General features: G+C 39.7%; 2 protein-coding genes across 3 annotated transcripts; one reads left to right on the forward strand and one right to left on the reverse strand.

The window, feature by feature from the left end:
- Positions 1-3760: 3760 nt before the first annotated feature.
- LOC128748576 (gastrula zinc finger protein XlCGF8.2DB-like) lies at positions 3761-7227 on the reverse strand. 2 transcript variants are annotated; one of them, XM_053847482.1, is made up of 3 exons: positions 7087-7216; positions 6040-6090; positions 3761-5364 (listed from the first exon to the last, which is right to left on the reverse strand). In XM_053847482.1, the coding sequence occupies exons 1-3, from the start codon at positions 7145-7147 to the stop codon at positions 4457-4459; spliced, it is 1020 nt and encodes a 339-aa protein (XP_053703457.1). In that variant the 5' UTR covers positions 7148-7216; the 3' UTR covers positions 3761-4456. The 2 variants fall into 2 exon arrangements, with proteins under 2 accessions (XP_053703457.1, XP_053703458.1); XM_053847483.1 differs by lacking the exon at positions 6040-6090 and having other exon boundaries at positions 7087-7227.
- Positions 7228-9423: 2196 nt separating this feature from the next.
- On the forward strand, positions 9424-12098 carry LOC128748571 (gastrula zinc finger protein XlCGF57.1-like). Its single transcript, XM_053847474.1, has 2 exons — positions 9424-9580; positions 10313-12098. The coding sequence occupies exons 1-2, from the start codon at positions 9562-9564 to the stop codon at positions 11860-11862; spliced, it is 1569 nt and encodes a 522-aa protein (XP_053703449.1). The 5' UTR covers positions 9424-9561; the 3' UTR covers positions 11863-12098.
- The last annotated feature ends 219 nt before the right edge of the window (positions 12099-12317 follow it).

Genomic DNA, 12317 nt, shown 5'->3' on the forward strand with positions numbered 1-12317 from the left:
TTGTCGAGCACGAATGATGTAACCCACGTCTATAAAAAATACAAGCGATGTAGATAGATGTACAGATAAATCATTTGCATCTTAAGCGTTTGTATATGAATGAAAGCAGTGTTAGAATGTTGTGTGACGGCCGGTCGCTAATGGAGGCGAGGGCGGGGGTCGATCTCATTTTCTGCTGTTAATTAGTTTACAGTCGCCCCCCGCAGTCTTTCTCACAGATGGTGAGTAACTTTGCTCCTGACTGTTTTCTCACCAAACCTGATGGTTGGAGATTTCTCACCGTCCCGCGGAGACACCAACTGCACCCCCGCCAGGCGGGGCAGGGGGTGTTACTGCGGGCAGCAGAGGGGAATAATCGAATCCCTTTAATATCCAAGGATCAGAAATCAATTCAGCTCACCTTCTTTATGTTGCATTTGGAGTTTTTACAGTTTCACTTTTTAGGTTTCAGCCCATTTGCGTTGCCTCTTATTCTGTAGAGCGGCACTATGCGTTGCCATGTCACTTTTAAGAGCGATAGACCGCAAATACACGATAAAAACGTTACAAAAATAAAGCTTATTTTGTAAATTAAATGAAAGCAAACGTTGAAATTTTTCCGTTTTGTGAATTACCTGAGTGCCCGCGAATGTTTACGTCCATGCTACTGGCATGTGCTGCCGATTAATTCAGTGTGAAAATCGTCACTGCGCGCTCGTAATGGAGCGTAATGTCCCCAATAAGCGCCCCAGTGGAGAGCAGCACTTCATCGTAGCCCATGAAGGTGGGACAGCGGAGACTACAAGTGGAGGCCACGCTCTTAACTATATTTTAAAATTCTGTGAAATTGGGCCACTTGGATAATGATGACTGAATGTCTGAAATTGTTGCATTATTTTCTCAAAAATGTAAATTATTTTGTGTCAAGATGTAATTCTGACAGTTTACTGTGTGGCTTCATATTGCATTGTATCGTTTTTTGTTTTTTTTTTCTTTGCAGATGCAGGAGCTCTATTTTACTGAGCTCCCCTAGTAATGTGTTGTGTTTTGGCGATGCCCTGACTTCTTATACTTTGAATACATTACAAAATTCCTTCATCTGGTTCATCCATTTTTTGTGTACAAGGAATTCCAAAAAGGCTGATGGTCACAGAGAGAAGAGAAACACTAGTAACACAGTCCGAGTTGAAGGTCAACGTATGTGTTGACTGATTGAAGAAATGCTCTCAGAGGTCTCACATTTGTGTAAACATTCTGAGATGTTCCCTATATTCAAAATATGAAACACGGATCCACATATGTCTTGCTTACTTGCTTTTCTGACACTTGGGTCCTTGTCAAATAGACCTGGTCACAGTTCATGTTTTATTTTAATGGGCCAAAACATTTTTGTTTTCATCTTTCCTGTTTCATGTTTGTTTCACCCCACAGTTATAAAATAAATATAGATATCCTCTAATAATTACTTTTTCGTTAACAGCCAATATCAACATCTAAAAAAACATATATATAGTGTCCACCATGTGCATCAATATGTGTGCCTCATCATGCTAAAATGCTCTGTTCCTTGTTCCTATTTCTACCAGGTTTTAAACAACCATATGCTTAATAATGATCAATAGGTGACTACATTATTATTATTATATGATTCTCCCTGAGATGATTTCCCATTTCTACATTTCACTTTTTTATGCCTTGAAATGAACAAATAATATTGATTTAACAACAGCAAAACAGTTAGCGTACAACCTCCAATTTGACATTTGTTTCCTTTAAATTTATGGCAGTGAAATACTTTAATTCATATTTTAAGATGGACTTCCTGATCTGAGGCTCTCTCCATCGCTCTTTAGTCACTTCAACAGACACTGAAGTTGCAATGATCTGGGCTGAGAACCATGACCTCAGACTTAGCCGTGTTGGTTCCCTGTATGCTCACACAGTCCAAATCACACCACAAAATTGTGAAATGTTGTGCGCGTGCAGGGGTTTGACTGACCCCCCCCCTTCCTCAGTGACCCCCTTACCTCTCCCAAGAGACCAGATCATCTGCCGTCTCAAGTTACATGACTCTGATTGAAAGGAAATTCTAAAAGAGTGTACTATGGGGAATTCAACAAGGGTGTTCAAACAGATATTTTCAGGAGCATCCCAAACATCATCCGCGTGATCAAAAATTTCAACAAAACAAGATGCTGGCGGTGGAAATCCTGTTTCTGAACTGTAGTCTTCTGACCCGTCAGGGGTCATGACCAATACTTGACTCTCCAACAATTTAGACAAGCAGAGCAAAAGTTGGTCTAGTCGCCCAAATGTTCAGATCTCCTGCAGCTCCTGAAAACAACTGCTGGCACACTCATTACTCCTCTCTAGTGTGTGTGTGTGTGTGTGTGTGTGTGTCCCCACTGTTTTCACATTTGCTGACCCCCTCCTCCTCCCGTTCTGGAATGCTGCTTATCAGTGACAACAATGACCAACTGTTGTTTTTAACTCTTCATATCATCCTTCATCTAAATTCATTATCAGATGCAGATGATGAAAAAAACAATATTTGCCTTCTGGGACTATAATCTGCCAATGATTTAAATTCCATTATTTTTGAGCAACAGCAATTCCTCAATGAAGAGAAATTATTGCTGCTCAAAAGTTGAAAAAGGTTTTGACTTTTTTTCATTGGATGAAAGTGTGGTTATTTATCTGTTAACAACGATGACACACCGACAGATCAACAGTTTTTTGGCATAATCTGTGAACAAGTACAATTTTTAAATAAAGTTTTCTGAAGGCATTTTCTTGATTTATTGTTGCAAATCAGATTTGAATACGGTATGTGGTTTGGAACCTCACTGTCCAACTATAGCTCTAAGCAGCTGTTTGGTTTTCCTACCAGGAGGTGTATTATTTCATGAAACACTTTGGTTCAGTCTGACCTCCTCACTGCTTCGAATTGAAGTGACCTCGGCAGCATAGCACCCTGTCTCACACCTCTGATCGCATTTGTAAAAGTGTTGCCTCACACTCTCCTGTCGCACCTCCAAGCTGCTAACCCCTGTGCTGATCTGGACTCCAGGCCAGTGGTTAGTGCCTCTAAAACCAAGGCTGTAGTCAGCTAGCACTACCTTTCCGAGCCGTCTTTTTAAAATGGCAAAATCAAAAGAAACAGATTTTGCATGTGAAATTCATTGTTTAGATCCAGTTATGACAACTATAAAATTCAGAACCTTATGATAAAATATCGCAATGCAGTGATAGATGATGTAACGTAACATTTTAAAGTGTGATCGTGAAATGCCAAGTGCAATCCTTCCTTTTGCTTAGGTGTTGTGCAACTGTCCTTTGCATAGAGATCTTCAAATGGCAGTTAAATCATTTGTGTCAACACTGAAATGGTCATATCTGAAGCACATGACTCCAGGCCTAAGGGTCACTGGCTGATCAGTTAGATTCAGTTATATTTTGCACGTCAATACCATGACCCCTGAAGACAGTCTTTAATTGTTCTCTATCAAGCGTAGATTATACATCCAATATAGATCATGAGGACGGCAATGACTGACATAGGTGGCTGGGAGCTCTTTGAAAGGGGATTTGTGTTCCATCACAAGACGAAGGTTAGACGAAAAAGACTTAATGGTGGAAAAGACAACTGTTCAACAGATTCGTATTTTTTGCAGAGCGTTTGTTTGGTGCGTTGTGTGACTGACTTGGACATAACAGAGAATCACTGAGACATCTTGTGGTGTAAAGCTTTTACTACACCGAAAAGATCGTTTTGGGTAGGTCTTGACTATAAATACAGACGCATTCAGTTGAAGGTCATTTTTGTTTTTATCGTTATTTATTTTTTATAAAACATGGCGGGCATGTTAGTTTGATGTAGTTTTAATTTGATTAAAGGTTAAGACACTGAGAGATCGTCCCACGTCCTAGTAACACTAACCTCATGTATTCTTTAATTTAATGGAACAGTTTGCTCTCCAGACAACACGGAACCTTTGTAAGTGCAGGAGTCCCTGGTCCACTGATCACACTGATGCACATGACACGTCGCAGCTAGGGTGATAACAACAACAACAAACATGGAGGAATCCCTGAACAAAAGCATCTGTTTGCTTTTGTTCAGGGATGTTTTTCACTACACAATGGCCAGGGTTTCCACTACTCTGGATGTACATGAAATTCTTCATCTCATCTTGCATAGTTGTCAATTGTGCAGACAACACGTTTGAACGACTTCCTCCATTGGAGTAGATTATTTTAACAAATATGATATTTTCCACTCTTATATGTGGGTTTCCCGTGTGGCGTGTCAAACCGAAAAACAAAATATGTCTTACAGTAGTGTAGTTGTGACATCCAAACACATACTTTTTTTGACGTCTTGATTGTATTTATGAAAATAGCAAAACAAGTCTGCATATTATAATTCATTGTTGAAAACTCCAACTGCAGCAGCTGAATTTCATCAGCTGACATATTAAGTCTGAGTCACCTCCACATTGTGGACTTTTCTTTTGTGCAGTCTGAGTCTATAGGTTGTCGTGAACCTTTTTTCACAGTCGGAGCAGGGGTATCGTTTCTCTCCGCTGTGAATTTGAAGATGTTGATTCAAACCCCCACGGAGGCGAAACCCAGTCAAACAATGCGGGCAAGTGTACGGTCTTTCGCCGGTGTGTATTCTAATGTGTTGGACCAGGTTGTACTTTCTCTGGAAGCCTCGGAGACACACTGAGCAGGTGTAGGGTAACTCGCCGGTGTGGACCCTCATGTGGCGGGTCAGGTAATCACGCAGAGCGTAGGTCCGCTTGCAAACAGAGCAGCTGAATGGTTTTTCGTCAATGTGAAGTCTTCGAAAGTGACGGCTCAGCGACTCCTTTGTGAGGAACGTCTTATTGCAAACAGAGCAGGTCTGCTGTGGTTCAGAGTGAATTTGAAGGTGCTTCTTTAAATCCCCTTTGAAACCAAATCTCTTCCCACATTCCGGGCACCGAAAAGGTTTTTCTCCGCTGTGGATTTTCTTGTGTTGATTGAGACTCCGCGGGCAGCTATACATCTTGCCACATTCGGAGCAACAGTTGGACTTTTTCCTTGAGCTGCATTTAATCTCGACTGTGTCGTCATCAGAGTCAGAATAAGAGGACTGTGCAGATTGAGGCCGAGCAGTTGAGCTTCTGCCAGGTTCTTTATCTCTGTGATTGACATTGACATTGTCTTCTAATTCCAGGGGCAAAGATGAGAAGCCAGTGTGAGGATTTGAATCTGTTCTGCGATTCAGATGTAACAACTGAGATTCCACTTCCTCATCTTCCGTCCTCACAGCAGCCTCCACGGGTCCCGGCAGCAGCCGTCTGCTGTCCTCCTGCACGTTAACAAGTGTGGACTTCACTACAAAAGACAACAGCAAAGCAATTCAGTAGATGTCAACACATTTTCATGAAAAAATGATGTGGGAAAAAGATGAACAGAAATAAATCAAATACAATGTGGTTGGCTTGAACCAAATATGACATTTCAAAACAAGAGACTCTTGAAAACATCGTACAAATTATTCATGGAATTTCCTCATGGTATATTTTTTCAAAGGACCACTTTAAATGAGGGGTCAGTCTGAAGACATGAACTTTAAAAATGGAGACGGGGAAAATTATGCCAATATACAGTAGATTTTAAAATAACATGAAAGCATGCAAAACATTAAGTGAAATCAAAAAGCTGTTATTTAAAAATTAAGTTTGTATATGTTTATAAACATTGTGTTCACAGTGTGGATCATAAATACTGGAAGATCTTTTGTGTAAATATCTTGGGCGGAAGAAAAATATTCAGCTAAAAAGTAGCTATTGATTATTGAAGATGTAGAATTCAATCAGAAATGAAAGATGACAAATGTATTCATCTATTTATGTATTGTATTTTGCAGTTTTGATCTTGCCGCATAATGAAGGCAAAGGGCAGCATGTGGCCCCTGGCCGCACTTTGATTCAATAGGAATCATGATGCAGGAAAAGTTATTTGTCCCGCAAGAAACATGTCTCACGTGTGTTCTTTTTGTCTGATCACCTTCAAGGAGTGAAGTGAGAAGACTCTCATCTGACAGCTCGGTGGGGAAACCTTTGGAACGTTCATAAACACACAGTAATTCAATTTAATTGAGAATAACACCATTACTTTTTACTGCAATTTTCAGAAAAATGTGCAAAGGTCTGTGAATAACAAAAGCACAGCCTCATAGTAGAGAGTAGTAGCTATCACCAGATTGATTTTGGTCACATGCCATGGCAGAATTTTTAAATAATCCAGGATTTAATGTGTAGTAAAAAACACATCTATTGCGGCATCATAGATAGATAGACGGACAAAAACATTGGACAGACGGACTGACAGACAGACATGTACATCTTTATGGCGCCATCAACATAGACAGATGTCTTATTTATAGTCTATATACAATATATACACTTTCTCCCAGTATATATGTCAATGATGCTTTCATTTTTCGAAGCATTTTGGGCAGGACCATTCTTCTTCTGAGTTGACAGCCGTTTCCATAATGTCAATGCAAGTATGGTGATACCATTCATCACAGACAGCATTGAACCATCAGTTCTCCATTGTGCACTGTATGACACACGTAGTACACATGGTCAGTGCATTGGCTTCTTTGTTGCCCTTCATGTGTCTTCCTTTCAAATCAAAAGTTGGGCGCAGTTTTCTTTTTGAATGATGAAAACAAGGATGCTCTCATGCCCTTCTCTTTAAATATGCAGGAGGCTACATGCAAAAAAATCAGGCCAGAGACCTTCGAAAAATGATAAGCATCATTGACATATATACTGGGAGAAAGTGTATATATTGTATATCGACTATAATTAAGCCATCTATCTGAGTTGATGGAGCCATAAAGATGTACATGTCTGTATGATACCGTTTGTGACCCGTCACCTCACTTTTGAGTTAACTAGCACACAAACAAACGCCGTTGAGAAGCTACGGTTATTCATCCTTTAGATTGTCCTTTTTTTAACGTTATTTTTGTCGTCATCACTTCTACTTCGGAGCGTCTTGTCATCAACTCCAAAACGTTATCATGTAATTCCAGACACGAACCTGCTCGGAGCTGCAACATGCTGCCACAAGGTGACTTTCGTAAAACTACTTTCTGTGCCATGACGCCGAATACTCGAGTAGAGTTGGAGAACTTTGAGTGTCAACACAGAGACTTGACTTTCTTTTCCGGATAATTCTGAAGGCGTGTCCGGGATCATTTTCGTCATATCCGCTGACAGTTTATTTTGTAAATCTCACGTTCCTCTTACATGCAGTATTCTAACGCCTCAGCATAACCACGGTAACATCCTGTGGTTGTACTTTGATTCGTCGGTTGAGAATTGCAACTATCGTACACCTTCTCGAACTGTAGGTGGCGCTATGAACACAATATACTTTGACATTCACCGCTGGGCTGAGAGAAACACTGGGAGTAGTAGAAGGATCTTGGTGGACAAAGTTAGTCCGACATTTTGTCTCCTGGCAGAATGAAATGTCCAGATTTAACAGCATATTTATATGTGAGGTGTTATTCCACATTGCAGTAATAAAAAAATAAATACATTCAATTCGTGACCCTGAAACATGATCTGTTTTTGATGCATGAGGAAATTTATGGATACATGAATAGATTATTTTTTAAATTTATGATAACTATTTCTGCAAAAAAAAGAAGCCAAAATGAGGTTGCAAATGACTAAAATCTTTGGTAATCTGGTGTTTTAATTCAAACCTTTCTTTCAAAATACAATACCCCATTATATAAATAGTTGCAGCCTCATGAAAACTAGAGGGTCAGTCATACCCATGGTATGAAGGAATGTCTTTATTCAGTGATGAAGTTGTTACAATGAATGAATAGTTGAGGTGAAGGTGCAGACTGGAGCATCTCATGTTGATGGCCAGCAGAATTAAAAGGATTTGACGGCAATCAATGACGAATAATACATAAATACATGACAACGTGAAATGCTGAATTAACACATTTTAAATCATGATCCTGGATCTGATGATGAGTCTGCGGGTCATGACTGGAGCTCTCATCGCTGTCAAATAATTCCAACATTACTCAGATTCTGTGTCACTGCTGATGTCATCATTGAGAGTTTTGTGAATTACAAATGTGTTTAAAATCATGAACAAAAGCCTCTAGGGGGGCGTCAATTCTGGTCAGAGGTTTCCTGTTGGAGTATTTAGCAGCCCTGTACTGCATGACTGCTAACCCGATCTAATGTAATTGAAAAATTGTTTATCATGTAACATAATGTTTTTATGGACATCATTTTAGCAGGTCAAGCAGATCTTCAACTCCAAAAGAAGCATCGCTACGGAAAAGGATGAGCCTGTGACCCTCAATGTTAGAGGAAGAGAAGTAGCTCAGTGTGGACAAAGGGCAAGGATTGACTGAGGTCAAGAAACGTGTAGCAAAGCATGCATCTGTGAATTGCAGGAAAACATGAAGAGACAAAAATGCCCTGATGGACCACTTGATACTACACACAGAAGAGAAACCATTTAGCTGCTCCGTTTGTGACAAGGCTTTTCTCCGGTAGAGTAGTTTCAATAAACACCTGGCGACTCACACAGGAAAGAAAGGGTAAAGCTGCAATGTTTGTAACAAACAATTCATTTGCCGTCTCAACTTTACAGGCACACACAGAGTGAAAGTGGCAAGAGAAAAATGTGAATGTGAAAAGTCATATAAGAATTACGGAAGTCTCACTAAGCGCAAGCAAATCGACACTAGAGAAAAACAATTCAGTTGTCCTGAATGTGGTAAAAGCATTGGTCTCAAAGGTGACCTCAAAAAACACAAATTCGAATTCACTCATGAGCAAAACACCTCGTTCACTATACTGTAGTGAAACCTTTCACCTGCTCAGTCTGTGGGAAGGGTGTCGTAAGCAGTAATGTGCTGAAGGCGCACATGATAATTCCTAGTTGCTCATGGTAAATGTTTCAGAAAGCGATCAGATTTGAATTAACATTTTCTACTTCACTCAGGAATAAATAATGAAATGTATTTTAAATGTATTAAATGTATTGCTTTATAATGAAAATTTGATCCCATATATTGACACGTTTTATTTCGAAAATTGAATCCCATTTTGTGTAAACACAATATATTGAATAAACACACGCTGCATAGTAACTGGAAATGGAACCCAAATCACTCGTTTGGAGCAATAAACATTCTTGTTGGAGACGCCACTTTAATATCATAATTCATGTTGTGGGATTTTTTGGGGTGAGGGTGAGGGGGCCGTTTGGGTGTCAGTTTCAAATGTTTTGAATTTTCACATGAAGGAAAAATCGCAATCCGTTTTTTGGCCGTTTTGAGGTACCATCCTCTCTGTCTAAGATGGCGGTGGCTCGCGCGTGCGTGGCGTTGACAGATCGGAGAAGGCTTCTGTCGCCACTCACTTCTGCAGAAAAGCCTCAATTTGCGAGATCCAGTTCAACACAAACTGGCTATAATGGAAGGCTTCACCGGAACGGATTCCCTTTAAACATCCTTGCGAGCTGCACGTGTTCATGTCGAGACACGTTCGAGGTGTGTTTTAGTTCATTACTTGAAGGTCTGAATAGTGAAAAGGAAACCAATTGTCTAACTTTAAATCTTCATTATTGAAATCTCACACAGTAATATTGTTCCTTCGCGTCACAATAACGCTTTAAATGTCCGTTGTTTCAAGGTAAAAATAAGATCTTAATTTAGCTCTTTACAGCAGCAGAGTAAACGTTATAGACCTTAAACACACACTTGACATTAAAGGTGTTAAGCGACAATACATGAACAGCCTAATGCACGTGCACAACAATAAATACATTTGTTAAGTTAAAATATTTAATCACTTTAGAAAAATTGCAATAAAATATTATCTATATCTATTTGAATCCTGTTTTATTTTGCCATAAAACAGGTATATATTGTGTTGTACCGCGACGGAGAACATGCATTCTACTGTATGTTAGTGGTAGTACTCCTGAAAATGTATTTATTATGTACCTTTTTAAATCTGGACATTTATTTATGAACACCTTCTATGTTATTTGTTGACTTTGATACTGAATTTAGCTTTTCTTGCAATGTAAGACAAATAAAAATCTTTTGTTTATGCCTGTATAATAACTTTATAATATCTTTATAATAGCAAAAGATATCACACTGCTTCTCAGTCATTGTCTCTGCTCCACTCCAAGATAAAGTATTGAAAGATTTCATCACAAATGACAGGAACACAACTAACGCACTAACTACACTGCTTCTCTATCTTTCCTGCAGACCAAGGGCCAGACGGTCCATCAGTAAAGCAGGAAATGAACCCCTGTGTGGAGCAGAGGACGGCTGGAACTGACCGTGTAAAAGAGGAAGAGGGGGACCTTTGGTTCAAGAAAGAGCTGACTCAAGATTTGGAGGAAGCTGATGGATCCAAAAGGCTATTCACTCTTGTTTCTGTAAAGACGGAAAATGAGGAAGATGGCCGAGAACCTCACCCCAGTGGGGCAAGTCAGCATCCAAAAGAGGAATATGATGGAGACCACTGCAGTGAATCAGACTGTAAAGGTGATGGGGACACGACAAAAGCTTCAGACACTGATGACGGTGGAGACTGGGACAAATTGACTGATCCACAGTCGAACTCGGTGAAGAAAACTAAAACAAAGCACATGTGCACTGAATGCGGGAGATCGTTTAAAACAAAGAGCATCCTTGTTATGCATATGAGAATCCACACTGGAGAGAAGCCATTCAGCTGCTCGTGGTGCGGCAACAGTTTTGCAAGAAGAAGCCACCTTAATGCCCACACGTTCAGGCACACGGGAGAGAAACCTTTTCGCTGCTCACTGTGCAGCAAAGGTTTCTCGAGGAAAAGCCATCTCATTTCACACATGATGACTCACACTGGAGAGAAACCTTTTAGTTGCTCACAATGCAACAAAAGTTTCTCGAGGAAAAGCTCTTTCGTTTCACACATGGTTGCTCATAGAGGAGAGAAACCTTTTGTTTGCTCACAATGTAGTAAAAGTTTCACAATGATGTATTATCTAAAAAGACACATGCACACTCACACTGGAGAGAGGCCTTTTAGCTGTTCACAGTGTGGTAAAAGCTTTTCAGCAAAAAGCCACCTTAAAACGCACCTTATCACGCACTCAGGAGAGAGAGAGTTTCGCTGCACACAGTGCAGAAAATGTTTCAGAAGGAAATCCTGTTTTCAAATCCACATGAAGGTCCACACTGGAGATGAGTTGTTCAGCTGTTCACTGTGCAAAAAAAGTTTCTTAAGGAGGGGCAACCTCATGAAGCATATGGAAATCCACACAGGAAAGATGCCTTTTTGCTGCTTACTTTGCGGCAAAGCCTATATCAAGAAAGGCTCTCTTGAATCACATGTGTGTTCTCACAAGAAAGAAAATTTTGTTTGCTTGGAATGTGGGAAGAAATGTGTTTCTGAGAGTGAGCTGAAGTCCCACCTCCAAATTCACTCTGAACCACAACATTTCTGTTCGGTTTGTGACAAACGATTTGCACTAAAGGGGGCGTTACTTAGCCATATTACAAGTGAACACAGCCAAGAGAAACTTATAAACTGCTTGGATTGTAACAAAATATTTACAACTCGCAGCGCCTTAAACCGCCACAAGAGTATACACACAGGTGAGAAACCTTTTACCTGCCCAGTCTGCCACATGAGTTTCAGGACTAGATCCATGTTGAAGACTCACACGATAAAGCACACTGGAGAGAAACCTTTTCATTGCCCTGTTTGTAACAAAGCTTTTACAACCAACAGCAACTTAAATCATCACAAAAGAAAACATCAAGATTAAAGTTGTTAACTTTCATGCTGAAGTTGTTGCATTTTTTTGCCCTCACTCATGAATAGAGTCATAAACATTTTTTTTCATGTATGTAGTGTAAATATGTCGTTGGTGTTGATGAATAGAAACTTGGAAATGTGGCGATAAACACACAATTGATTTAATGATGGAAGGATGAGAATGAAAAATACATTTGTTCAGCAACTCATCTTTAGAATGCTAAATTCTGAGCTTAACAACACTGGTTTCCCTCTATACCTCTCAAATAAAACTTAAGAGAAGATGTCAGTGGATCTGGAGTTTGTATATTAAAAAGTGTATAACCCACTGACACTCAACAGAGTTATATAGAGGAGAGGGGGAGATAAGCTATAGGATTTTGGAATAATCATTCAATATAATTCAATCTATGAAAGACAACAAGAATACCAGACAAATATAACAACAACAAAAAAATTAAGTTA

The sequence above is a fragment of the Synchiropus splendidus genome, chromosome 17 (assembly GCF_027744825.2).
Source record: "Synchiropus splendidus isolate RoL2022-P1 chromosome 17, RoL_Sspl_1.0, whole genome shotgun sequence".
NCBI lineage: Eukaryota > Metazoa > Chordata > Actinopteri > Syngnathiformes > Callionymidae > Synchiropus > Synchiropus splendidus.